Raw genomic sequence first — 27,975 nt, 5'->3', positions numbered from 1 at the left:
AAACTGAACAACCTGCTCCTGAATGACTACTGGGTAAATAATGAAATTAAGTCAGAAATAAATAACTTCTTTGAAACCAATGAGAACAAAGACACAACGTACCAGAATCTCTGGGACACAGCTAAAGCAGTGGTTAGAGGGAAATTTACAGCACTAAATGCCCACAAGAGAAAGTGAGAAAGATCTAAAATTGACACCCTGACATCACAACAGAACAAGAGAAGCAAGAGCAAACAAATTCAAAAGATAGCAGAAGACAAGAAATAACTAAGATCAGAGCAGAACTGAAGGAGATAGAGACGTTAAAAAAAACCCTTCAAAAAATCAGTGAATCCAGGAGCTGGTTTTTTGAAAAGATTAACAAAATAGACCACTAGCCAGACTAATAAAGAAGAAAAGAGACAAGAATCAAATAGACACAATAAAAAATGATAAAGGAGATATCACCACTGATCCAACAGAAATACAAACTACCATCAGAGAATACTATAAACACCTCTATGCAAATAAACTTGAAAATCTAGAAGAAATGGATAAATTCCTGGACACATACACCCTCCCAAGACTAAACTAAGAAGAAGTCGAATCCCTGAATAGACCAATAACAAGTTCTGAAATTGAGACAGTAATTAATATCCTACCAACCAAAAAAAGCCCAGGACCAAACAGATTCACAGCTGAATTCTACCAGAGGTACAAAGAGGAGTTGGTACCATTCCTTCTGAAACTATTCCAAACAACAGAAAAAGAGGGACTCCTCCCTAACTCATTTTATGAGGCTAGCATCATCCTGATACCAAAACCTGGCAGAGACACAGTAAAAAAAGAAAATTTCAGGCCAATATCCCTGATGAACATCGATGTGAAAATCCTCAATAAAATACTGGCAAACCGAATCCAGCAGCACATCAAAAAGCTTATCCACCACAATCAAGTCAGCTTTATTCCTGGGATGCAAGGCTGGCTCAATATATGCAAATCAATAAACATAATCCATCACATAAACAGAACCAATGACAATAACCACATGATTATCTCAATAGATGCAGAAAAGGCCTTCAATAAAATTCAACACCCCTTCATGCTAAAAACTCTCAATAAACTTGGTATTCATTGAATGTATCTCAAAATAATAAGAGCTATTTATGACAAACCCACAGCCAATATCGTACTGAATGAGCAAAAGCTGGAAGCGCCAGGCGTGGTGGCTCACACCTATAATCCCAGCATTTGGGAGACCAAGGAAGTCAGATCATGAGGTCAGGAAACTGAGACCATCCTGGCTAACATGGTGAAACCCGTCTCTACTAAAAATACACAAAAAAATTAGCTGGGCTTGGTGGCATGCACCTGTAATCCTAGCTACTCAGCAGGCTGAGGCAGGAGAATCACTTGAACCTGGGAGGCAGAGGTTGCAGTGAGCCGAGATCACGCCACTGCACTCCAGCTTGGGTGATAGCAACACCCCGTCTCAAAAAAAATAAATAAATAAAACAAACTGGAAACATTCCTTTCAAAGCCTGCACAAGACAAGGAGGCCCTCTCTCACCACTCCTATTCAACATAGTATTGGAAACTCTGGCCAGGGCAATCAGGCAAGAAAAAGAAAAAAAGGTATCCAAATAGGAAGAGAGGAAGTTAAATTGTCTATGTTTGCAGATGACATGATTGTATATTTAGAAAACCCCATCATCTCAGCCTCAAATCTCCTTAAGCTGATAAGCAACTTCAGCAAACTCTCAAGATACAAAATCAGTGTGCAAAAATCACGAGCATTCCTATACAACAATAAGAGAGCCAAACCATGAGTGAATGCCCATTCCCAATTGCTACAAAGAGAATTAAATACCTAGGAATACAACTTACAAGGGATGTGAAGGACCTCTTCAAGGAGAACTACAAACCACTGCTCAAAGAAATAAGAAAGAACACACACAAATGGAAAAACATTCCATGTTCATGGATAGGAAGAATCAATATTGTGAAAATGGCCATACTGCCCAAAGGAATTTATAGATTCAATGCTATTCCCACCAAGCTACCACTGACTTTCTTCACAGAATTAGAAAAAACTACTTTAAATTTCATATGGAACCAAAAAGGAGCCCACATAGCCAAGACAATCCTAAGCAAAAAGAACAAAGCTGGAGGCATCATGCTACCTGACTTCAAACTATACTACAAGGCTAAGTAACCAAAACAGCATGGTACTGGTACCAAAACAGATACATAGACCAATGAAACAGAACGGAGGCCTCAGAAATAACGCCACACATCTACAACCATCTGATCTTTGACAAACCTGACAAGAACAAGCAATGGGGAAAGGATTCCCTATTGAATAAATGGTGTTGGAAAAACTGGCTAGCCATATGCAGAAAATTGAAACTGGACCCCTTCCTTACACCTTATACAAAAATTAACTCAAGATGGATTAAAGACTTAAACGTAAGACCTAAAACCATAAAAACCCTAGAAGAAAACTTAGGCAATACCATTCAGGACATAGGCGTGGGCAAAGACTTCATGACTAAAACACCAAAAGCAATGGCAACAAAAGCCAAAATCCACCAATGGGATCTAATTAAACTAAAGAGCTTCTGCACAGCAAAAGAAACTATCATCAGAGTGAACAGGCAACCTACAGAATGGGAGAAAATTTTTGCAATCTATCCATCTGACAAAGGGCTAATATCCAGAATCTACAAGGAACTTAAACAAATTTACAAGAAAAAACCCCATCAAAAAGTAGGCAAAGGATATGAACAGACACTTCTCAAAAGAAGACATTTATGCTGCCAACAAACATATGAAAAAAAGCTCATCATCACTGGTCATTAGAGAAACACAAATCAAAACCACAATGAGATACCATCTCACACCAGTTAGAATGGCAGTCATTAAAAAGTCAGGAAACAACAGATGCTGGAGAGGATGTGGAGAAACAGGAACACTTTTACACTGTTGGTGGGAGTGTAAATTAGTTCAACCATTGTGGAAGACAGTGTGGCGATTCCTCAGGGATCTAGAACCAGAAATACCATTTGATCCAGCAATCTCATTACTGGGTATATACCCAGAGGATTATAAATCATTCTACTATAAAGACACATGCACACGTATGTTTACTGCAGCACTATTCACAATAGCAGAGATTTGGAACCAACCCAAACGATAGACTGGATAAAGAAAACGTGGCACTTATACACCATGAAATACTATGCAGCCATAAAAAAGGATTGAGTTCATGTCCTTTGCAGGGACATGGATGAAGCTGGAAGCCCTCATTCTCCGCAAACTTACACAGGAATTAAAAAACCAAACACCTCACGTTCTCACTCATAAGTGGGAGTTGAACAATGAGAACACATGGACACAGGGAGGGGACCATCACACACCAGGGCTTTTGGGGGTTAGGGGGGTAGGGGAGGGATAGAATTAGGAGAAATACATAATATAGATGACAGGTTGATGGGTGCAGCAAACCACCATGGCACGTGTATACCTATGTAACAAACCTGCCTGTTCTGCACACATATCCCAGAACTTAAAGTGTAATTTTAAAAAAAGCTGTCTAGTTTTATACCATTATTCCTGAGTTCCATAAAGATGCAAGCATTTTGAACTGGGAGGAGATAAGAAGAGAAAGGGCCAAGTGATCCAGTTCTAAGTGTCATCTTTTATTATGAAGACAATAAAATCTTGAGTTTATGTTCACTTCAAAAAAATAAAAATAAAAAATAAAAAAAAAGAATGATCTGAATATTCATCATGGTACACGAAGCTGCTCCACAGCAAGGAGGTGGGAGGCTAAGAAAACACCACCTCAGTAGATAAGTTAACATTTACCAAATGCCTAGTGGATGCACAGCCGCTTATTGATGAATGTCAGCTTCAGCATCTTAGTGAGAGAGCGTCACGTTTCTTTTTTCCCAGAAGAATCTCTTTACATATTTCATGCTTTTGGAGAGGCAGGTATGTCTCCATGATAATATATATGTAATTAGCTCCTTTATGTTACCAGTCTATCATGGAGGCATTCGGATTTACATTATACACAAGCTCACTATTAGTTTCCGGAGTTAGGTGGTACGGATTCTGATATAGTTAGTAAAAAACCCATAAAATATGCATAAATCCTGTCTAATGACCGAAGTTAAATATACCTCAAAGAATGTTCTATCATTAAAATTCACATATATTTTTCTTACAAGGGAGTTATTCTGCATTGTAGCATGTGTTTTATTACAAACTTGGAGTTCATTGATGAACCGTGATAGAGCTGCAAATCAAGTCAGCGGCTTCATTAGCTCAGCAAGATTTTAGGCTGCATTTCTCCCTTGGTGAGCAGAAGCTAGAGGGTAGTTTAGGGCCCAGAGCTTGGTTCCTGGGCTCTGGGCAGTCCCTCCCATGGAGAGGGCCCCTTACCTGAGGCCCTCTCCCTCAGGAGAGTGCTGTCTGCAGTACTCCAGAGTGTAGGTCTCCGTGGCCTCTGGGGTGGTGGGCCGCCATCGGATAGTGGCTGTGTTCCAACACACAGTACAGTCCTCAGCACGGATCACAGGGGTGGAGGGTGCTGCAGAAAGAGAGTCAGGACAGTCATGGAGCAATGCCAGCTTGCTTTCCTGGGACCTGAGAAGCATGTGATCTTCCATGGCTTCGGCATGATTCTGTTTTTAATTTTTTATCAGAAAATGTATTCTGTGTTAAAAACCCAAAAGGGATCAAATATAGATGGTGATGTCTCTCTCTCCCTTCTCTGCCTTCCACATTGCCCTGTTCTCACCCATCCCCAAACAGCCCCTAATAGTAGCTTCCTATAAATCCCACTAGACTTTCTTTATACATACACGAGCAAATCAAAATAAAGATTCTTTCCCCTGTCCCAGTACACACAAGTTAGCGACGATCTTGTCCTCAGTAGGTGCTCAATAAAGGCTTGTTTTAAAAGGCAAGAGGAAAGGATAGAGGGTAGGAGTAAACTATTTCTTCCCCTGAGGCAGGTTACCATTATCTTAAAGGCAGCGCAGCCTTGGTTTAGGCTTTATACCCTGTGAAAAGATTTCATTGTGAGAATGCATTTCCAGTTAAATACCACTGCTTAAAACCTTTTGGGGGTTCCCAGCACCCACACACAGCCCAAGCTTCTTACCTTGCAAACACGGCCTCTCTATGTTAGCCTTTCTCATCTTGTCTTTCCCTTGTTTAAGTCTAAGAAATAATACCAAACTTCTTACAGTGTCCTGCACACTCCATACTGTTTCTTGCCTCGATGCCTCTGCTCATGTCTTTTTCCAGTGGAATATCCTCCTTTAATGCATTACTTCCTATTGATCCTTTAAAGCATTTTCTGAAGGCATCAGTTCTAGGAAGCAGTTCCGATCCTGCCCCTGCCCCAGGCCAACTTGGGTGCCCCTCTGGAGTGTTCTCATAGTAACGTGTGTATATCTGGATACGGCCCTTACCACACATTTTCTATGATCCTCTGTTTTTCCATCTCACCACCTGAGCATGAGCTTCTTGAGAACAGGACCGCAGTCTTAGTCATCGTTGTATAACCAGCACTTTGCACAACACTCAACATATAATAGGTGCTTAATAAACACTTACTGGCTGATCTCAAGAGTCTGTGAAGAATTGAGCGTTGTCTTCTAACGCACCCTTAGCATCCATCTCCTTACCTGTCCTAAAGATTGCCCTTTCACTGGGCAGGCTACATCCAGTGAAGTTCACAGCCATCACCCACACTTGATAGCATCGGTCAGGTTCCAGATCTTCAAAAATGCAGTAGCTTTCTTTCACTGTCAGTCTATATTCTTCTACCAACTCTAGCATAAGACATAATTAAAATCTAAGATGTCTTCCAAAGTTAATTAAAAGTTATAGCTACTGGAGAAAGTCATCTATGATTTTCTTTCAGTGGAAAACGCAAACTGATAACCTTACAGATACCATTATGTGAAAACCAGCTCCTTAGAATACATATGAAAGCAATAGCATTCTGAAAAGAGATACTTAGGATGACATAGTAATACTTGTTAACACTTATCAGAAAATAATAGCATATTAGTAAGATTCTGAGCTTCATATACCACAATTAAAGTAACTTATTTCAGTAGCGAATATTAAAATTACATAAAGTATATGTTAGCTTAAATCTCAGTAACACATTCTCAAGAAAATCTTAAGAACCAGTGCCAATATTTCAGAAGAGTATGTCATAAAAAAAGTACAACTTCATGGTTTTTAAACATCTTTACAGATTAGTAAACTATTTTGGTATTCACTATGACCTTCCAGGTTTCAAATCCTGGTTCCTTCTCATGGATTCCAGAATTCTTTCCACTAGAGATTTCCACAATTTATAGAAATACTTAAATAACCTTGATAGGTCATAAGCTACTCTAAGAAGTAACTTTGTCCAATTAAGACATTTTCCTTCTAAAATTTTAAAAAATATTTTACTTTGAATATTTTAATAGTAAACATTATCCAATACCATTCTGAACAAACCTACCAATTTGGGCCAATTTGATTATTCTTACTGAAATTTTATCTCCTTTAAAACATATGATTTTCTTTGTAAATTTTGCCTACGGTAATTTCAGTTATAACCCCCCCTTGTTACTCTTGAATGTCACAGCTTCAAAACTTTTCCACTTAAGAACCCAGACTGTTTCTTTAAAAGAAAATCGGGAGCTCTTCAACTTAGCAGGTTTCTCAATTGCCTCTCTCCTTTCCAATGAGCTGTACTTTCTGGACAGAAAGTTCAGTTTAGAGAACCTCATAAGGACTTGTACACTGAAGAATATTTCTCCCATATCCCAGAATCTGTGTCTGCAGTTTTCACTGGAATCATTCTTTTAGGCAAGGTCCTATGATATGGTTCGGTTCTGTGTCCCCACCCAGATCTCATGTTGAATTGTAATTCCCAGTGTTGGAGGAAGAGCCTGGTGGGAGGTGATTGAATCATGGGGGTGGACTTCTCCCTTGCTGTTCTCATAAATGAGTTCTCAAGAGATCTGGTTGTTTGAAAGTGTGTAGCACTTCCTGCTTTACTCTCTCTCTCTTCCCTGCCAGCCATGGGAAGATGTGCTTGCTTCCCCTTCACCTTCTGCCATGATTCTGTCTCCTAAGGCCTCCCCTGCCAGTCTTCCTGTACACCTTGTAGAACTGTGAGCCAGTTAAACCTCTTCTTCATAAATTACCCAGTCTCAGGTATGTCTTTATAGCAGTGTGAGAATGAACTAATACATCCTATTACCCTGCCACTCCCTTTAACAGTGCACATAACATATGTGACCAGAGACCCTACTAAACACGGCATGGTATCACAGACTAGATTATCAGATTAGCTAACTGTTATTAACACAGTTCAGGGCACAGAAACAGTGAGACACAGGATAGGGAAGTGTTTGGGGTGGGGGTGAAACCCAGTAAAAAAAAAAAAGTACTCCAAGCAATAACTATTTGATAAGAGGGGTCTCAGAGAGCCATGGTGTTTGGAAAACAGCTAGAAATAGATGGAGATGAAGTATGGTATAAGAAAACACACACAGAGACAAACAAATAAAAGCATAAACTTTGGAGCCTGACAGATGTGTGTTTGACTCCTGCCCCCGGTCACGTACAAGCTGCAAGGCCTTGAGCAAACTACTTAACCTCACATTAGTTTTCTCACTTGCAGATAGGGATAGTAACACTTACTTGGTTGTGCTGTGACAGGCATATGGAAATAGGTCAATAAAACAGGAGTCATTACATTACAGACAGATTTAGCCAACTTTACACTATGCCTATAATTGCTTTTTTAAACTTTTTTCTAAATTAATTATCACATGACATTTCAAAAGACTTAAATATTAGTAATAGTATAATATATTACCATTCATTCCTGATTACAAATTGGGCGCCTGAGTTAGGACGCCAAGCCTGCCACATGCTCATCTGTTTTCCGTAGTATGTGGGTCTGTCTTCAACAAGCAACACAGAATGGCAGCACTCCCAGCTCTGATTCACCAGGAAGCACAACCTCAAACTGCCTGGCTTCCAGGGCTTATTAGAAGTCCTTCTGAGCTGAGAGATACTTACAGAGGCTCAGCTGTAAGACATACCATCCATTCACCCTACTAAGCACTTCCATTTCTATCCACACATTAATTTGGGACACAGGAAGACTACACCATACCTAGGCCCATGCCTTGGGAACTGTGAACACTGAATGAACCTTGTGGCTTTTTGGTGGCTTTTAGCAAAGACAGACTTGAGAAACTGCCACCCATGACATCCCGTGCTTCATTTGCATTCAGACCATTGTGGAGCACACTGTCCTTTCTATGGCTTCTTCCCTAAAAGTGGAACATGTGACACTTGTCTTTCAGGCTTTCGTACTGTTTAAAACTTTATTTTCCTTGAAACTCTGGTATGTTACCTCCTTTCTGAAAATGAGAACCACTTCATTGCTCCTGTTATTCTGAGAGCTCAAAGCCAAATGTGAATCTCAACTACAATATTCGTGTTGACTATTATAATAGTTATGCTATTTTGTTTTCCCTGATCTTGATTCCCAAATTTTGCTTCTGTAGTTATTATTTCATTATATGGTTGTTGGGGTTTTGTTGTTGTTTTGTAAATGGCTATAAATGCTTTGTGGGAAGAGTCATAACACAGGCGTATATTTAAATACTTCACATGAAGATGCATGAATATGCATATGCATTTGTATTTGTGTTAGCAATCCTACCATTTACTTCTTGATCATCTTGTGGATCCTCCATGCAGTAAACCTGAAATGAATCAATGACATCTTCCTTGTTCATGCTCCAATAAACCGCAATCGTTGTGCTGGTGGCAGAATTTGGTTCCTGAGGTTCTAATCTAGGAGGCTGTGGAACTGGAATATAAACAAGATTTATTGTAACTAATGCTGTTTTTATTAATTTTTTGGGCAAAAGTTACTTACGCTTGTTGAAAAAAATTCAAACAATACAGAAATACATGGTATAAAAGTAGAAGGGTTCTCTTGTTTCCCCAAACCCCAAACCCCAATTATATTCTCTTTTATTTTTTTAATTTTTTAATTTTAATTTTAATTTAATTCCATTTATTTATGTTTGAGACTGAGTCTCACTCTGTCACCCAGGCTGGAGTGCAGTGGCACGATCTTGGCTCACTGAAACCTTTGCCTCCCAGATTCAAGCGGTTCTCCTGTCTCAGCCTCCCAAGTTGCTGGGATTATAGGCACCTGCCACCACACCTGGCTAATTTTTGTATTTTTAGTAGAGACGGGGTTTCACCATCTTGGCCAGGATGGTCTCGAACTTCTGACCTCAGGTGATCCACCCACCTCGGCCTCTCAAAGTGTTGGGATTACAGGCATGAGCCACCGCACCTGGCCAATTTTTTTTTATTTTTTATTTTTTGAGACGGAGTCTTGCTCTATCACCCAGGCTGGAGTGCAGTGGCGCAATCTTGGCTCACTGCAACCTCTGCCTCCCGGGTTCAAGCAATTCTCCTGCCCCAGCCTCCTGAGTAGCTGGGATTACAGGCATGCACTACCACGCCCAGCTAATTTTTGTATTTTTAGTAGAGGGGGGGTTTCACCATATTGGTCAGGCTGTTCTTGAACTCCTGGCCTCAAGGATTCCACCTGCCTCAGCCTCCTAAAGTGCTGGGATTATAGGCGTGAGCCACCATGCCCAGCCATATTCTTTAGATGCAGTCACTGCTGCAGTTGAATGTGTATCCCTCCACAGTGTTTTCTATGCATTTGTACATGTGCACATATATAACACACACAGAAATAAACAAAAATGTATTCCAAAATGGGATCACTTGAGAAACTCTTCTATAGTCTTATAGCTGGAGCAGTAAACTTATGTACGTTAGAGGAGGCAACAACTGACTTGCTTATCCTTCAAAACAAAACACATGCTTTACTAGATAACCAAGGTTGTATCATTCTGTATCAATATAGATTCTATATTCACAATAGAGGCAAATGAAACCATTTTAAGATATAGTTGGTATATCTTCAAACCTGAAAAATACTTGTAAAAATAAAATATCAAAATATACTTTCTGAAATGACTATCCCATTTTGTCTTTCCAACATGGCTATCCCTATCAATTTTTTTTAATTATTAACTTTTTAAAAAGTAAAATATATAAAAACTAGAGAAAAAGTAGCCTACTGATTCAGCATACATTTTAGACATCTAGTAGAGCTCTGTTGTTCTGAATTTTAATGACAACAAAATCCTTGAATGTTCTCCTAGAAACTTGTAAAGTTCATGATTATGCATACAAACATTAATGGTATATGCAACGCCATAAATCGAGCTTCTATGCAATTCTCCCCCAAAACTTATGATATAAAATCTTTGAACATATTTTACAAATTAGAGGAAAAGGTTATTCCCATAGGTGGAAAGATAGCATGCTTTTTTTTTTTTTTTTTTGAGGTGGAGTCTTGCTCTGTCACCCAGGCTGTAGTGGTGCGATCTCGGCTCACTGCAACCTCCACCTCCTGGGCTCAAGCAATTCTCCTGCCTGAGCCTCCCTAGTAGCTGGGATTACAGGCGCCTGCCACCACACCCAGCTCATTTTTTTGTATTTTTAGTAGAGACGGGGTTTCACCGTGTTGGCCAGGCTGGTCTCGAACTCCTGACCTCAGGTGATCCGCTCGCCTCGGCCTCCCAAAGTGCTAGGATTACAGGCATGAGCCACTGCACCCGACCCAATAGCATGTTTTTACATTTATTTTTTGTAGTTATTTTTTTCCAGTCAACAATTTCCTGAGAGATAAGTTTACTGAAATATTAATAATATGGGCCAAATTTTATGAGATTATTAAAAGTGGACACCAAAGGAAAAGAAAAATAAAGATCAGTTCAGCAAGAAGGTAAAAATGAGAAAAACATAAATGGGTCTAAAGAATGTAACAAAAAGAGACAAACTGAGAAGATGCAATAGTGACAAAGAACTGAAGAAATACACAGTTGTGAAAAACGAGAAGCAGAAGAGGAGAAGGGCCAAGTTCATGGACTTCAGTGCAGAGCGGCTGGCCCAAGGTTAAACACCAGATCCGCCCTCTCCGTTACCTTAGCCTCAGTTTCCCCATCTTTAAAATGAGGAAACAATAATAATAGCATTAGGAAGCAAATAATATCTATCAAGTGCTTAGCAAAGTGGCTGACAGGTAACCAGTGCTAACATTCAGAAAGCAAAGGGGCCTTGGCAGGAGCACAGGAAACAGAGGGGCAAGGCAGGAAGCTCCTGAAGATGAGGGCTGAACGAGGGACCCATCATCTAGAAAGCCACAGAGGCCACAGACAGAGGTAAGACCTGAGGAGCGAACTGCATGCTAAGGCAGAGGCCGCTGGTGAGAAATGCCTCCCCAGGGAGCTGATCACATGTCAGAGACCCTGATACTGTCTTGGAATTTATTGCTTGTCTTCCCAGCAGGAAATGGATGTCACATTCTAAATGAGTCTGTCCAGATAAACGTAGTTCAGTAAATTTTCATGTTACCCAGGTCTATGAAAGGACCAAGCAGAATGTTTCAAGGATTGTCGATCATCTTTGAAGCAGTATTTGAGAATTACTTGAGGCATGAACAAAGAAAATGCTCCCCCTTTTATGCTATGTATTATACATGGCGCTGTATCTGCTTTTTAAAAAGGAAAACATCTTTCACATTTCTCTCTCTTTCTCGGGTAAATTAACAAACTTAAAAACTGATTAATTGATCCAAGAAAATCACTTAATTTCAAGGAAGAAGCAAAGTATGTAGGTTAGAAATTTTGCTTTAATGTGCTCCTTCCCCCAAAAGCATTAAAGGTAAAACATCTTTTTTTCAGAAACAGGAAATACTTTTACTTTTCAAAGAATTCTAACATGAAAAGGGAATAAGAATATTCCATAGATATAATCTAATAATAATGGCTGGATTTACAGTTCTTATGTGGTAGAACAACATCAGAGACCCGAAGTTAGCAACTCTGTTTACACTTTTACAGTAATAAACTTGAATAAGTGTGATGCCGGCCGGGCGCGATGGCTCATGCCTGTAATCCCGGCACTTTGGGAGGCCAAGGAGGGCAGATCACTTGAGGTCAGGAGTAGGAGACCAACCTGGCCAACATAGCAAAACCCCATGTCTACTAAAAATACAATTAGTTGGGCATGGTGATGCATGCCTGTGATCCCAGCTACTGGGGAGGCTGAGGCATAAGAATGGGAGGGGGAGGTTGCAGTGAGCCGAGATGGTGCCACTGCACTTCAGCCTGGGTGACAGAGTGAGACTCTGTGTGGGGGGGAGAAAGGTACGATACCAAAAAATACCAAAATGAAAGTTTAGGGCTTCATTATAATAGGCTAAGGAATTGGGTAGAAGAATCACCACTCTGCCTGATGAAATGTACCCAAAAAGAGCCACCACACGGGGAGTTAAGCGTTAACCAAACTGGACTTCAGAATCTGTGGCCAGATACAGATTTCCACTCAACCTGGCCTTTGGAACGTCCTCAGGAGAACAGCATTATTCACAATAGCCAAAAAGTGGAAGCAACCCAAGTATCCACCAATGGATGAATAGATAAGAGGAGGAAAAGTTTCACATGTTACAACATGGTAAGCCTTGAGGATATTACTCTAAGTTAAACAAACCAGTTACAAAAAGAGAAATACAGTATGATTCCACTTAGATGAGGTACTTAGAGTAATCAAAGTCACAGAAACAGAAAGTAAAATGGTGGCTGCCAGAGCCAGGAGAAGGGGAGAATGTGGAGAGTCAGTGTTTAATGGATATAGAGCTTCTGTTGTGCAAGATGAAGAGTTCTGGAGAGGATGGCAGTGATGGTTGTACCACAATGTGAATGCCCTTAATGCCACTAAACCATACAATTAAAAGTGGGCAAGATGGTAAATTTTAAGTTATGTGTATTTTACCACAATTAAAAAAAATCCCCAGGTGCCAGCATCAAGGAAGCCTAGATTCATGTTTGTTTATCCATGATCTGTTTCTCTCATCTTTCTCAGCAGCACTCTGCCTTTTCGCTATGGGGCAGACTCTGAAGCCAAACTCCCCTGCCAAGCACACCCCAACCGGCTGTGTTGTCTTGAAAATAGAACATTTTTCTGTTCCTCTCTTTCCTCACCTTTCTTCACCTGTCAAATGGGAATAACAAAACCTACCTCCTTGGGTTGTGGTGAGATTAGATGATTTGATATGCTTAACGGTTTCCACAATGCCAGCCATCGTGTAAGCATGGAATAAATCATATGGGCTGCTACTTCTCATTGGAAAACTCACATCCTTTTCTCATTATATCTGCTTAGTTTAGGTAGGGGGTCATCAGATCAACTTTTCAGGTAAGAGGTGAGGACTTCTGAGAGGTGTCACAAAATGCACGAAAACTATTTAGCAGCAAGTCAACACCCTGGGCTCCAGTTTTGTGAAACAGATGCACAAAGTAACATTTATGGCTCTGAGATCAGTCTCTCCATAAAAGGCTTCCAGCCACAGGGACTGCCATGTGCACTTGCTAATTGTTAACACTTTGTGACATTTTAACTCTGTGACCTCTAAAATATATTAAATGTCCTCTCATTGCCCATTAAGTATTGAAAAGCATATCCTCCGAAATGAACAATGGCATATAATGAATCCCTTAAAAGCAAAAGACCAGCTCTGTTAATCAAACTTTCTTAGTTTGCAATCACTGCCCTAGTCTAATCCCTCTTAAAGACATTACAAGAAAACACTGTGAGACATTTCTAGAGAAAATCCATTAAGATCAATGATTGAGTTTTTAATTTTATAAACGGCTGATGGAGTTTTAGTTTTTGTGTGTTGTGTTATTTTTGTCTTTTTAGACATATAGTAAGTAGCCTTTTTAGTAATTACTAAATTAAAACTCTTTGTACAGGAATGAAAGTTAATCATCAATTTAAACACAACAGCCATCTTTTTTGTTTTTTGTTTTTGGGTTTTTTTTTTTTTTTTTTTTTTTTTTTTTTTTTTTTCAGAGATGGGGGTCTTACTATGTTGCCCAGGCTGGATTCGAACACTTAGGCTCAACTGATCCTCCCGCCTCAGCCTCCTGAATAGCTGTAATCTTTGAGGTGATTTTGGAAGACTATAGCATCTTTTAAGGAGGACATCTGAGCATGTTGTACAGTAAGAAAAACTTGGTAACTTCACTGAAATATGGCAGCTTTGAAAAATCTAAATAAGTTTCATTGTCCTGTTTGTTAAAATAGCACATTAAAAAATATTGTGAAGAGCTGGCAGGATGCTTCTGACAGCTGAGTGGGAGGCTCCTGGCTACAGACCATGGTGCTGAGCTGATAGCTCTCTAAGCTCATCTGTTTAGTTTGAAAAAAGGGGAAAAGAACTGAATTGAAGAGGGGAAAACCACTCATAAAGAGAATCTGTTTGACACGTAGGAAAACATTTGACTTCTTTTTTCTTTTATACCTGGCTGCTGGTATGAGGCAAATGAGAAGAGAGGGAGAGAAATCCTATTTTTAAATTAAAAAAAAAAAAAGAGGAGACCCTTTGGTTCCATGGCTCCTTCCACCTCCTCAATCTCCAAGCAAATCATAAAGCTTCAGATGGAAATGCACAGAAATGGGATGCTCGTCCTATGCTCAATTTCAGAGTCTAGCTGTAACATTTTACAACTAATACTTTTCTTTTTCCAGTTACATGTCTTTACACTCAAAATCTTTTGTATATATCATTACATACAAAACAAACAAGCAAAAACTGCCATATTTCATCTAGGTAATTAATATATTAAAATGCTTACCAGCCACTTGTTTTAACATCTGGTCACTTCTTGCCGAGCTGTCATCATAATGTTCAAAAAGGGAAAACGCAGCAGGCATTTTCTCTAAAGAAGCAGTGCTCTCCATTGCAGAAAGCAACCTATCAGGGGAATAGAGCTCTACATGAGTTAAAAAATTATTAACATACAGAATGAAAGTGAAAAACAATTGTTCAAAATGAAGCTGGTGTTGGTAGTGGTGGTTTGCATAAGGCAGGGCCTCTCACTCTATCCAAAAAGGGATTTAAAGCTTTAAAGTCTTGAAATATATGTCTAAAATCTATTCTTAGGCAACTGGTAATATTGGAAATTTCATTCCTATATCCTCTAGTTAGAAAGATTCTATCAAGCAATACAGTCTTAAGTGTTTTACCTATAAAGTTGGTCCTAAAAATTACTTCATTTTAGTGATTATTTTCTTTATTTCCTAAAGGGGAAGGATTTATATCCAAAGCCTTTCATACCCACTGAGGCTTCAAAGGATAAAAATGCTAAGAGCACATCTAGAAACTTACACACTGTAGATGTCCTTGTTCTCAAACCTCGATATTAAGCTTCTAATCATTTTGTCATTCAAAACATGTTTACTTACTATATCCCAGGCATTGTGCTAGGTCCTGGGGAAAGAGCACTGAGAGGATAAAGCCTACCATTCGTAAAAGACTAAACAAGCCACAATTTCTAAATCAACAGCTTTATGGACTCAACACCCTCATTAGTTGGAACGCCAACCGATGCTAAGTCTAAGTATTTGTATCCAGATGAAATGTGGATTTCAACAAACAATGACAAAAAGGTTAACTCTGAAGGGGAAAGAGGAAACAGAGTTTGCAAAAGAATTTATTTTTAGCATGAGAGGCCTCCAAGTAGATTAGCAGCTCTCCTCTGTGCACCTGTCTCACACAGGACTGGAATTCTCTTCCAGCAACTCAGTCGGCTGCAAGGAACTGCATCGGCTTCATTTCCATGGATGTCTTGGTTTTCCCAGCAGACCCACTGCACTTGCTGTTGGAACTTTGTTCTCCCAGACACTTGCTCAGCTCCTTCCTTGACTTAATTTAGATCTCTGTTCAAATGTCAGCTCCTCAGAGAGTACCCTACTAATACAGCCTTGCCTGCCCCCTCCATTCTTCACTAGGCTTTGTTTTACTTCCCCAGACTTACCACAGCCTCTTCGGTTTTTGTCTGTCTGCTTCACCAGAATACCGTTTATATGCAGGAAAGGACTTTCTTTTGTTTACTACTGTATTCTAATGCATTACTTGGCACACGGTGGGCATTTAATAAACATATTTTGAATAAATAAGAGGCCAATAGTTTTGTGGGGGTGAGGATATCAGGATCTCAGTGATGATGGATTTATGGTCAGTATGAAGGAAAAATATTATAAAATAAAACTGAATCTTTAAAGAGTGACTTCTACACTTACTACTGTCAGAAACAATAAAATTAACTATCATTTGATTTAGTGGAGGTGGTTCCAGAGGGGCTTCAAAGAGGAGGTAACATTTGGGCTGGGTCTTAATGAGTGGGAGTTTCCTAGGCAGAAGAGAGGACAAGTAAGGGCATTGCAGATAGAAGAAGGGCATGAACCCAGGCATGGAGATGTGGCCAAGTACAGCACATTCGAGGGCCAGAGGGCACCGTGGGAGTTGGGAAGCACAGACGGTTAGAGATGAAATAGAAAAGTGGTTTGTGGCTTGGCTATGAAGAGCCTTTCATACCCACTGAGAGTTCAATTTTGTCTTTTAAGGCAAGGAGAGCCACAAAATTGTTATAAAAGGGAAATTTAGACGACTATCTTGGCAATTGTCTAAGGAAGGATCAGGGTAAGCAGAGGAGAGAGGTCTGAGGTCAGGTGGGAGAACCCCATAGGGTCTAGTGAGGGAAGACAGCACGAGCCTAAATTAAGACTGTGGGGATGGAGAGGGTAGAAATGATAGGCTCAGAATGAACAAAAATGGTGCCCCATACATGCACTAAGCCCTCTAAAAATACACATCACTGATGTGTATTAATGTAGGACATTTTGTAGCACAAAAGCTCTGATTGTAGGTACCACGAGCAAAATGTTAGAGTTTTCCCTTATGCACTGACCTATTCCAGTTTAACATCAGCATATGAAAAGGCAAGCAGACATCCTTTTAGAAGCAGGTCTTACAATGGTTGCAACTCGTTTTCATTATCATAACACAGAAGAGCAAAACGGAGAAAAAAAATGAATCCCCTCAACAGACAGCATTTTCTAAGCAAATGTGTTTTTCAAGATATGCAAATGTTGAGTCTAAATATGCCTGACAGCATTCCTTAATTTAAGCATGTTTAGTGTTGAGAAAAATCATTTAATATACAAGCACTGCCTTTAGAGATGTAACATGAAGGGAGGGAGAAAAAGTGGCAAGGTAAAATAAACCACAGCTGACTCTTGAGCAAGGCGGGGTTTAGGGCACTCTCTGCACAATTGAAAATCCATGTGTACTGTTTGACTCCCCAAAAACTTAGCTACTAATAGCCTGCTGTTGACTGGAAGCCTTACTAATAACCTCAAGAGTTGATTAACACATATTTTGTATACGTATTATATATTGTATTCTTAAAATCAAATAAGCTAGAGAAAAGAGAAATTCTTCAGAAAATCATTAAGGAAGAGAAAATACACTTACAGTACTGTACTGTATTTATTAATACCTTAAGTTTACATCATCTCTTCACAAGATGCATCACCTGAAATGGAAGACAACGGTGGCTACAGACCTCAATCTAATGAAAAGATCAAACAATTCAACTTCTTCTTGTAATGTCATGACTTTTCTCTGTTTCTGGGGAGCACATCCAGGATCACTAGTACCACTTCCTATGGATATCATGGCATTATTCAAGGTTTACGGTATCACACTGAATATGGTAAAAAAAAAAATAGGCAAGAACCTTAGGAGATCACTTTTTACTGCAATATGCAATTTACTGGAGAGACTAACTGCTCACGGGGAGATGATTAGCGTGACACAGTGTTTTAAGCAGAGATTCACAACACTTGAGCTCATCACAACAGCAACAGGAGGTGGTTACAAAATTATTAAAGTAGTACGGTAGTAGTATAGTTGTAGAAATTATTTGAGTAGTACAGTATTACTACAGTTAATTTTATGCAGTTATGATTTAATACTGTATCTTTGTTTACATTTCTCCCAACTGCATATGGTGTTTGTGTGCATAAATGTTGATGTTTTTAATTTTTATAATAGATTTGTGTATATTTTATGATAGTAAATCATAAAATAGACTAATATTTACATATATTTTATGTACTTGTGACATACCTAACATTTTCTTAATTTTTCAACATTTCTGGGCTATGCAGTTCATCTTTGAGTTTTTTTCAAATTGTCACAAATCTCAAAAAATTTTTCCAATATATTTATTGAAAAAGAACGACATATAAGTGGACCTGCACAGTCTGAACTCGTGTTGTTCAAGGGCCAACTGCAGATAATTAGCACTTCTTACAGAAAGGAACATCAATAACATTGAGACTTTGAGACAGAAGTTTTCTTGAGGACATGGAAAGCTTTTCAGTGATGGCGCCCAGCTTCATCAAGTGTGTGCACGTGTGCATGCACACGTTTGACAGTGCTTTCTTTAATTGTTCATCTTTCTTCACCAAATCCCAGAATTTTGTTGTCTTTTTTCTTTACAGGAAAATAATGGTTAGCCCAAGTGTACTCTCCTTTAAGTGACAGGCAGCTTTAGCAAAAAATTAATTCACTGTCAACTGGACAATGAAATAGAAACTAATTAAAATGACACACAGATGAACACATTTAAGCACAAAACCGAAGAAAGAGTATTTAGTATTAAGTGGATGTCAATTTATATTTGCAATATTCTGATAGTTAGAAAGGTAAAAACATTCTATTGCATTTTTCAACTTTTCACTCACCCAGTTTTCTTACTGAGCAGTAACTTCCATGAATGGACAAAATATAAGTAAGCAAATATGCATCTACGCTATCCAGTATAGATGGAATGGCACTGTAAATCCATGTACTTTTTGGATAAAAAGAAATGTCAATAATATTTAGAAAAAATAATTTTTTTAAAATAAAAGAAACTGGAGGTGGGCAGATCACTTGGCCTGAAGAGTTCAAGATCAGCCTGGGCAACATGACAAAACCCCATCTGTACTAAAAATACAAAAAATTAGCAGGGCACAGTGGAGTGCACCTGTGGTCCCAGCTACTTGGGAGGCTGAGGCAGAAGAATTGCTTAAACCCGGGAGGTGGAGGTTGCAGTGAGCCAAGATCGTGCCACTGCACTCCAGCCTGGGTGACAGAGTGAGACCTTTGCTCAAAAATAGATAGATAGATAGATAGATAGATAGATAGATAGATAGATAGATAGGAAACTCGGAATAAGGCCTGGGTATCAGTTTCCAGACCTGACTGTGGTGTGTCTTAGACTCGTCTATGAGAACTGGTAACAAGCAGATGCCTGGTCTCACTCTGGAAATTTTGATGTAGTGGATCTGGGGTGGGACCCAAGGATCTTTGGTTAAACAAACTGCACAGGTGATTTAGGCACAGCCAGTCTGGGGAATTACTGGGACAAATGATAGATTGTATAAACCAGAACTTTCAACCCTGGCCATGCATTAGAATCATCTAGGAAGCCTTAAAAATGCTCAGCTACACCCCAGAGCAGTTAAATCAGAATCTCAGAAGATTCAGGCATCAGCATTTTTAAAAGCTCCTTGGGCAATTCTATTCATAACAGAGCCACTGTTATAAAACACGTATTGATTAATGTCAATAAGTCAAATTATTTTCAAAAACTAACTGGTAATATTCTGTTGAATAGAATTTGTTTTAGGTAAATAGGATTCATCTGTGTGATTTCAATTACCTAAAAAAATCATATTTCTAATCTAAATCCTTTTTTATATTATAATACATTATAGATACAAATTTCTGATTTTACTCTATGCTGTATCACAATTTGAATTGGGACGGAAGTAAACTGAAGACGGTATTTACAATTTAGAAATTTACATTTAAAATTACACTAAAAGGAGAAAACATTAGGCTCAAACCAGAAGGAAAGACCTCAGGTCTTGCTATGGTGCAAAAGGAAGAATGTGTCAGATCTGTTGGAGAATTATAATATGAGACGCTCTGAAAGATAAACATAAATCTGATGTTACATGTTTTTATAGACAACATGTTTTCTTGTTGAGTGTTTTGCTTTTGGAAAGAATGAAGAATTCTCTTAGATGAAGTGTTAAAAACACCAACAAAACAAAACAAAATCAAAAGAGGGGGATTCATTTAGGTTAGCTGAGCAGAAAGAGAAGCTAAATGCATGACTATCTTTTGAAGAGAAAATGATAGAACAGTCCATTAAAATTACATAAATCATAAAATTACTCAAGGCAGATATGAATGATTCTTTCAAATACTCATATTTAACCAATGCATCTAAGTATCTACAAAATGTTCTATATGCAGTGACAGGAAAGATGGCCTAGATTAGGCTGAAAATGCAGAATACATCTTGAGGAAGCAGTTAAAAATCTACATTATGATAATTGTTATTGAACTAAAGCACATGCAGTTTTCTTTCAAAGCTGTCATTTAGCTTTTAAAAGCACTGTGTCTAAAAGTGAAAATACTGTAGCCCACTAAATGTATTTTTTAATTGGCAGCTCATTTTCCATAAAGCACCAAAATATTAAAAAGCAAGCATCCAGTCATGCTGTATCATTGTATCATGTTTTATATACCTTTCATTGATTTCCTCAAACGACTTAGGGAGAAAGAGAGAGGAAGGAGGAGGAGGAGAAGAAGAGAGAAAAAGAGAGAGGGAGGGAGAGAGAGAGAGAGAGAAGCTAATTAACAACAGAAAGAAAAAACAACGAGGAGCATTAAGATTACCCACGTTTGAAAATCATAACCCCTCAGCTTCCCTGAGGTTGTTTTTCTCTCAGCCTGGGCAGCAAGGACATAAGTGCTCAGAAGGCGGGGGGTGCGGGGGAGGGGGAGTGGGTGGGATGGGCAGTGTCAGGACAGGGATGGAGGGTGGTTTCATTTGCAGTTGGCTCTGTCTCTGTGATCAGCGGGACTGGCAATGAGTTGCTTATGCTCTGCTTCTCTCTATTCATCAACCAACGGCTTAGCTTCCAGAATAGAATTCTCTAAAGCAGGAAAAATGACTTAAATGTTTTCAGTGAGGGATAGATATCAAAAATGTAATCAATATTTATCTGAGTGATATTTTCTGTGTGCTTTTCTATATTTTCCAATTTTAAAAAATGAGTAATATTACTTTTATAAGTAGGAAAAATGCCATCTTTTTCTATTTTATTTTATTTTTTTTACAGTTTGCTCTTCTAGAGAGAAGTAAATTATTCTTATTCTTATCGAACAAAGATAAGGTTCTCAGGGAACAAAAAGCACTTAATTAACGTTATGCTTCACAAGCAGTGCCCAGTTTATGAATAAGAAGCTTTGCCTTAATTACACACAAAACAATGTAATGAGTTTAGTTCTCTTTGAGAATGGCCACGTCCACTTCACCCAAATTTGCCCTGGCAAGAGCTGTCCCCAGAGGCAAATCAAAAGGCTAACATTGTTCCATTTTGCCTTGCTGTATCTCCAAAGTTTTCTAAAGGGTAGGAGGATGGGAAACTTTGAAAGGGAGGTTCCCAGTCATCCTAAGAGCGGTGCTTCCCGCTGTATGACAGTTAGGCTTAGAACTGCCTTCAGGGAAAACATCTCCACTATTTCTGCTTAATCTTGGCTTCATGGAGATCCAGCATCTCACTGAATATTCTAGGGAATTGCAGGGAGCACAGAGGTGTCTCTGCTGGTACAATTTGAGGAGCACCCAAGGGAATTTCCATGTCTACAAGTTACGTACTTGAATTAAGGAATCCTGTCCCCAAGAAACCCCTTGTAAAAACACCAACATATTTATTACCTGAGAGGGGTACCCCATTATGTCATCCTTTTGCACACCCAAATGTTACTCTCAGCCCCTTGGCCAGGCTCAGAGGGGGAACAGCCCATATGAGTGGTCACTTCAGCTTAGGGAGTGAAGAGGACAGCCCCAGGAGCCAGCCTGAGGATGCCAGCTGGCCCTCACAGGGAAAGCATGGCAGGAACAAGGCTTCTTTCCCTCCCTCTTAGACAGTGACCAATCAATCCAGTGGGACGCAATGGAATGATGATGCTGCGGGCTGTCTCCATGGATCTTTCAGCTGGATCTGGGCATTGAGGCTTTCAGGGTTTGCTGGGCCTTTTCTGTAGGCATCAGGCATGCCCAAATAATGTTTAAATGCCAGAATTATATAAATCCCACACAGAGATATAAATAATCTTAAGGAATAGTGAAAAATGAAGCTTTAAAAGTAGATGTGCCAGAGTGGGCGCAAGGTGTTTGAGCCCATTTTACTTGGCACTTACAGTCAGGAAGACGGCCTCGTCAAGCTCCTCTGCTTCTCTCACGATGGTCTCCAGGGTGTCCTTGGCAGTGTCCATGCTCTGCAGAAAGTGGACCATCTGCTCATGCAGGAACTCCATCTTCTTCTTCTTTACTTCCTCAAAGCTCTGGGCTTTCTCATCATACTGTGCTAAAACCTTCTTCATCATTTCCTCATTCTGTTCTTCTAGCCTTTTCTCATTTTTACTACAGTTTTCCTGAAAACAAACAAGCAGAAAAGCCCACTTCTGAATGAAACAAGAAATGCATGCTTTTTTTTTTTTTTTGGAAACACCAGCCTTTTAAAGAATTGACCTCTGGCATCCTGATCAGAGAATCAGACATCACATGCACAGTTCAAATTTCTAACCTACCAATCCCTTTCCCACAATTAGTTTTGCAATAAAGCAATAGAATTTACTGTAACAGTATCATCAAGAAAGTTTTAGCTACCATAATACAATATATATATATATTCGTATGGAAGTCTTGCCCACCTGCACCCACACATGATGAAACTTGAAAATGGCATCACGTTGAGTGAGGATCCCTGGCCTTCAGATGGTGGAAAGGCATCACTCCACTAAAATCACAGTGCAAGGCAGAAAGCCCAGATATGGAATGGGGGCTACCTCCCCAAATGTCCTCCAGTGAGATGGCAGGTTATCCCACAGTGGGAGAAACTTTGTTGCCTGTCCAGACACATCCAGATGCCTGGCTATCCTCACTAGTAGGGCTAGTAATAAGATGATCTCATAATTTACTCTCTAAAAAGGACACCTGGGGAAGGGGACACCTGAAATAACTAGCATGTACTAGTTGATCTACAACATGAATTAAGCAGACCTCTTACAAGCAAACCAGCATGTGGAGTGGCCCCAGTATTAGGGAAACTGTGCAGCAGCCTCTGCAGTGGCCTCAGGCCCTCTGCCAGTCCTGACTGACTGGTGAGGGTGCCTGGGCCATCTCTGTATAAGGATGGAGCATTGCTAGTCCCTCTCTTCCCTGCAGAAGGGAAAGGAGCCAGCAGCTAGGAGAGCATGAACTCATCAGAGATAGTCGTGCTATGAGAGGCACTCACCGGCCCTGGGCATGGGACACTAGACAGTGACTCAGAGCATTTCTGCAGAGTTAACCCAGTGAGAGGCATGAAAACGAGGAATGTGCTCTAAGACTTGGTTTCTTATCTATAAAATTGGAACAATAATAACACCTATCTCATATAATTGTGAGGATTCAGTCAGGTAAAGCATGTAAAGCATTTGCCCTGTTATAGTAAGTGTCTAATAAATGCATGTCTGTTGTTAAGGGCAAATCTTTTATCCATAGGCAGAAAGGAGTCTCACTCATTGTGCACAGAGAGAAGACTTTAACCATTTTCGCTTTGAATGGAACCTAACCAACAATGGCAAACAACACATGCGCATAAAATCCCCAAGTCAGAGCCCTTCACCTCAGAATCATTTACTTCTGATGCTGTGAACAAGCCAGGTTAAGGTAAAATGGGTGTGTTAACTTACCTCAATGGTATTAAAAAAGGATTCTATCTCACTAACAAAGGCTTCAATCCTCAAGGACTTTTCTTGTAAATTTTCTAGAAATTCTGCTAATTGAACCTGAAGAAAAGAATTAAGATATCCTTAGTATATGACATTTAGGAAGAGAACTTCAACCAGTGAGCTCCAAATTCCTTATCAATTTAGTATGTTTGGTAGAGATTTACTATACTATATCCACTAACAGATCAATCCTTAAATTTTCTTTACTGCCTCATCTGACTATAGATAATTCTGTATGATAAACAATTAGGAGGTTTTGAGTGAAAACCTCAAAACAACTACACCAAGACAGTATATCTTCTTAAGTGAAAAATGGACTTTCTTGATAAATTGATGAGCTCAAAACATACCTGTTTTAATGAACTATGGATTTGAATGCATTCTCTCTAGTAAGGCCTTGGTTTTTATATGTTCTGAGAGAGGAGTCTTTTTGCTAAACTGGTCCAATATACCTGAGTAATTTCTTCACATTTACACCAATGGCCTGAGAAGGTGATCAGAGTGCCACAAGGCCCGAAATTTAGCATACCAACTGAGAGAAACTGTCTACTAAAGGGACCTAAAAGTTCTAATGACCCTCAAAGGGTTAAAATACTCAAGCAGTAATAGCCAACTAGAAAACGTATGGGGTGATAGGGGAGCATGGTACCCACTTTAGCCGTAATTATAAACCTAGCAACAGCCAATCTTGCTAAACCTAAAAAATAACAAAGCAGAAAAAATAGCAGAGCTTCAGCTGTCTGATTCACTACCACAGACTGATGGAGATACAACATTGATGGAGGCCTCTTCAGGATCTGGTCTCTACTTCCCTCTATGGCCCTTACCTTTTCTCTACAGCCCCCAGGCTCCAATCACACAAGCTGACTTTGTCCTTGCACTCTTTCTCATCTGTGTGCCTTCATATGGTATTCCTTGGCTCTAGAATGTTGTCCCTGCCCTTGACTGCTAGAAGAGCTCTATCTCATTTAAAGCTCACCCAAGTGTCACCTTTTAGAGACACCTTTGCTAACATTCCCCTTCCTACCCCACCATTTCACTCCCAAAAGGTTAGTTTCTCAGAACCTTGGGCTTTCACAACATTGTATTGATTTTGGCAATCTACAAGTCCATCTTCCTTTTTTTTTTCACTCTCAATGATTAGCACAGTTCCTGACACACAATGGGAGATAAATAAACACTGAGAATGCAGGAAGGGAGTGAGTAAATGAAGAACAGACAAAAGATAAGCATGTGATGGGGATGGACTGGGGAGGAGACACAAGGACTTGGGTGATTTGTAACTGCAGCCACTGGCTCCTAGAACAGGCACAAATGCCTGCCCTTAAGATGCTAGAAAATTCTCAAGCTACAATTTTTTAAATTGATTTTTATTTTTAAAAAGTTTCCAACTGGCCAGCTGCAGTGGCTACTGCCTGGAATCCCAGCACTTTGGGAGGCCTAGGTGGGAAGATCGCTGGTAGCCAGGACTTCGAGACCAGACTGGGCAACATAGTGACATCTTGTCTCCACTAAAAATTTAAAAAGTAGCTGGATGTGATGGCATGTGTCTCTAGTCCCAGCTACTCAGGAGGCTGAGGCAAGAGGATTGCTTGAGCCCAGGAGGCTTCAGTGAGCTATGATGATCATGCCACTGCACTCTAGCCTGGGCAACAGAGTGAGACCCTGTCAAAGAAGAAAGAAGAAAAAAGGAAGAAGAAGAAGAGGAGGAGGAGGAAAAGGAGGAGGAGGAGGGAAAGGAAGAGGAGGAGGAAGAAGGGGAGGGGGAGGAGGAGGAGGAAGAAGAAGAAGAAAAGGAGGAGGAGGAGAAAGAGTGAGGAGGAGGGAGGAGGAGGAGGAAGGAGGAGAAAGGAGGAGTAGGAGGAGGAATTGCCAACCAACCAACTCTTACTAATCTTCATGGCTGACTTAATGAAATGAAGCTAGCTGCTTGGCTTTAGTCAACTGGGTTCCCACCTTCTCCTTTTCATACTGTTTAGAGAAGATCAAGAATTTAAAAAAACTTTAAAAATGATTTTAAGGCAGGAGACATCATATCTCTCTACTTATAAAATTTGTTTTAAATTGATAATACTTAGATGATTATTTTTTAATATCTAAAACTCATAGACATAAACAAAACATATTAAGAAGACCAAAAAAATTCAGTTTTCTTTCTGCTGGCAGTGCTCAGTAGCTGTGAGTTAAAACAAAGTGTCACCACAGAATGGGGCCCACTTCCACTGTAGCTCATGCATCTGATGTCTGAGATTTCACAAAAGAAGTTGCCCTACTCCCTAACCCCAAACTTTAACAAGTAAAGTTTCAACAAAATTATACCCTGGAGAACTAGAACCAATATCAGAGAAGTTGAGAAGGATTAATTTGGGAGTTAAAAAATGCCAAGATTCTAATATGTTATCCTATTGCATCAAAATGAGTCTGATAATTATTTAACAAGGACCTAATTGAATGGTCATATTGAAAATCACTACCATTAGCAAGGTACTGAGCCAAGCAGTATGCATATATAGTCAAGAACATGAGCTCTGGCATCAGAAAGATCTGGGTACCAGCCCCAGTTTTGCCTTCCATGACCTTGGGTAAATCATTTAAACTCTCTGAGATGATTTTATTATCTGCAAACTAATGACAGTGACAGGGCTGTTAGAAAGACTAAAAGATATCCTGTATATAAAGAACTTAAGACTGGGCATTGTGACTCACACCTGTAATCCCGGCACTTTGGGAGGCCAAGGAGGGAGGATCGCTTGAGCCCAGGAGTTCTGGACCAGCCTGGGCAGCATAGGGAGACCCTGTCTGCATAAAAACAATTTTTAAATTAACCCAGTGTGGCAGTGCATGACTATATTCCCAGCTACTTGGGGCTTGGGAGATTGAGGCGGAGGGATCACTTGAGCCTGGGAGGTCAAGGCTGCAGTGAGCTGTGATTACAGCACTGCACTCCAGCCTGGGTGACACAGTGAGAGCCTGTCTCTAAAAAACAAAAACAAAAACAAAAAATAGTGCATGGCACAGAGTAAATCCTCAATTGTTATTGTTATTGAGTAATTTTAAGATAATTCCAGCTGCCCTATGGAGAATGGATTAAAGAGGTAAGAATGGTGAGACCAGTAGGAGGGTTATGGAAAAGTAGAGGAGAGTCTCAAAGACTACATTCCAATAGTATCTCAGGGAAGTGGAGTATTTATAGTCACTTACAGGAAGATATGTGTTGGGACTAACTTATCTGGAACACTGGGGTCCTACAGACATAGCCAGAAAGAATGCAAAAAAATTTCTGCTTCTAACATGAATTTTATCAATTAAAAGGAAATACAAAGAAAAATTTTTAACTGTCTTAATGTATTATTTATATATAACTTGCAATGAAATGTCTCAATGTATTGTAAATGTGTCTCTTTAAAGGATGATATTGTAGATAATAGGAAGGAAACTGTGCTTTTTGCAATTTTTTGCTCAAAGGTAATTTTTTAAATTTCAAATTATTTGGCATTTTTGGTAATGTTAAGGGCTATCGCCATAAAATACCAAACTCCTCAAGGGCAGTGACCCTGTGTTGTCTCTCTTGCTAGCCCCTAGGCCTAGAAAAATGTGTGGCACACAGTGTATACAGTTGTCTTCAATATCTGCAGAGGACTGGTTTCAGGATGTCAGCAGATACCAAAATACGAAGAGGCTCGAGTCTCTGATATAAAATGGTATAGTATTTTCATATAACTGGCGTACATCCTCTCCTATACTTTAAATCATCTCTAGATTACTTATAATGCCTGATACAGTATAAATGCTATGTAAATAGTTGTACTATAGTTTTTATTTGTATTATTTTTATTGTTGTTTTTATTTATTTATTATTTTATTTTTGAGACAGGGTCTCACTCTGTCACCTAGAGTGGAGTGCAGTGGCGGGATCTCAGCAAACTGTAGCCTTGACCTCCCAGGCTCAACTGATCCTCCCACCTCAGCCCCCGCCAAGTAACTTAAACTACAGGTGTGTGCCACCATGCCCAGCTAATTTTTGTATTTTTAGTAGAGACAAGGTCTCCCCATGTTGCCCAGGCTGGTCTCAAACTTCTGGGCTCAAGCAATCCTCCCACCTCGGT

At 39.6% G+C, this 27,975-nt stretch overlaps 1 protein-coding gene across 2 annotated transcripts in view; it reads right to left on the bottom strand.

The window, feature by feature from the left end:
• Positions 1–27,975, bottom strand: part of CMYA5 (cardiomyopathy associated 5) — a 101,575-nt gene that overhangs the window by 25,115 nt on the left and 48,485 nt on the right. The window contains exons 3-9 of one of the 2 annotated variants that reach the window (XM_003261520.3): positions 23,831–23,926; positions 22,295–22,528; positions 20,614–20,636; positions 14,817–14,935; positions 8,744–8,893; positions 5,682–5,828; positions 4,429–4,576 (exon numbers count right to left, since the gene is read on the bottom strand). In XM_003261520.3, coding sequence (XP_003261568.2) covers positions 4,429–4,576; positions 5,682–5,828; positions 8,744–8,893; positions 14,817–14,935; positions 20,614–20,636; positions 22,295–22,528; positions 23,831–23,926 — 917 coding nt within the window. The remainder of the gene's footprint in view (positions 1–4,428; positions 4,577–5,681; positions 5,829–8,743; positions 8,894–14,816; positions 14,936–20,613; positions 20,637–22,294; positions 22,529–23,830; positions 23,927–27,975) is intronic. The other variant, XR_004027088.1, reaches the window with a different exon arrangement.

The sequence above is a fragment of the Nomascus leucogenys genome, chromosome 2 (genome assembly GCF_006542625.1).
Source record: "Nomascus leucogenys isolate Asia chromosome 2, Asia_NLE_v1, whole genome shotgun sequence".
NCBI lineage: Eukaryota > Metazoa > Chordata > Mammalia > Primates > Hylobatidae > Nomascus > Nomascus leucogenys.
The sequence above is the reverse complement of the archived record's forward strand: the minus strand, read 5'-3'. Positions and strand labels throughout refer to the sequence as shown.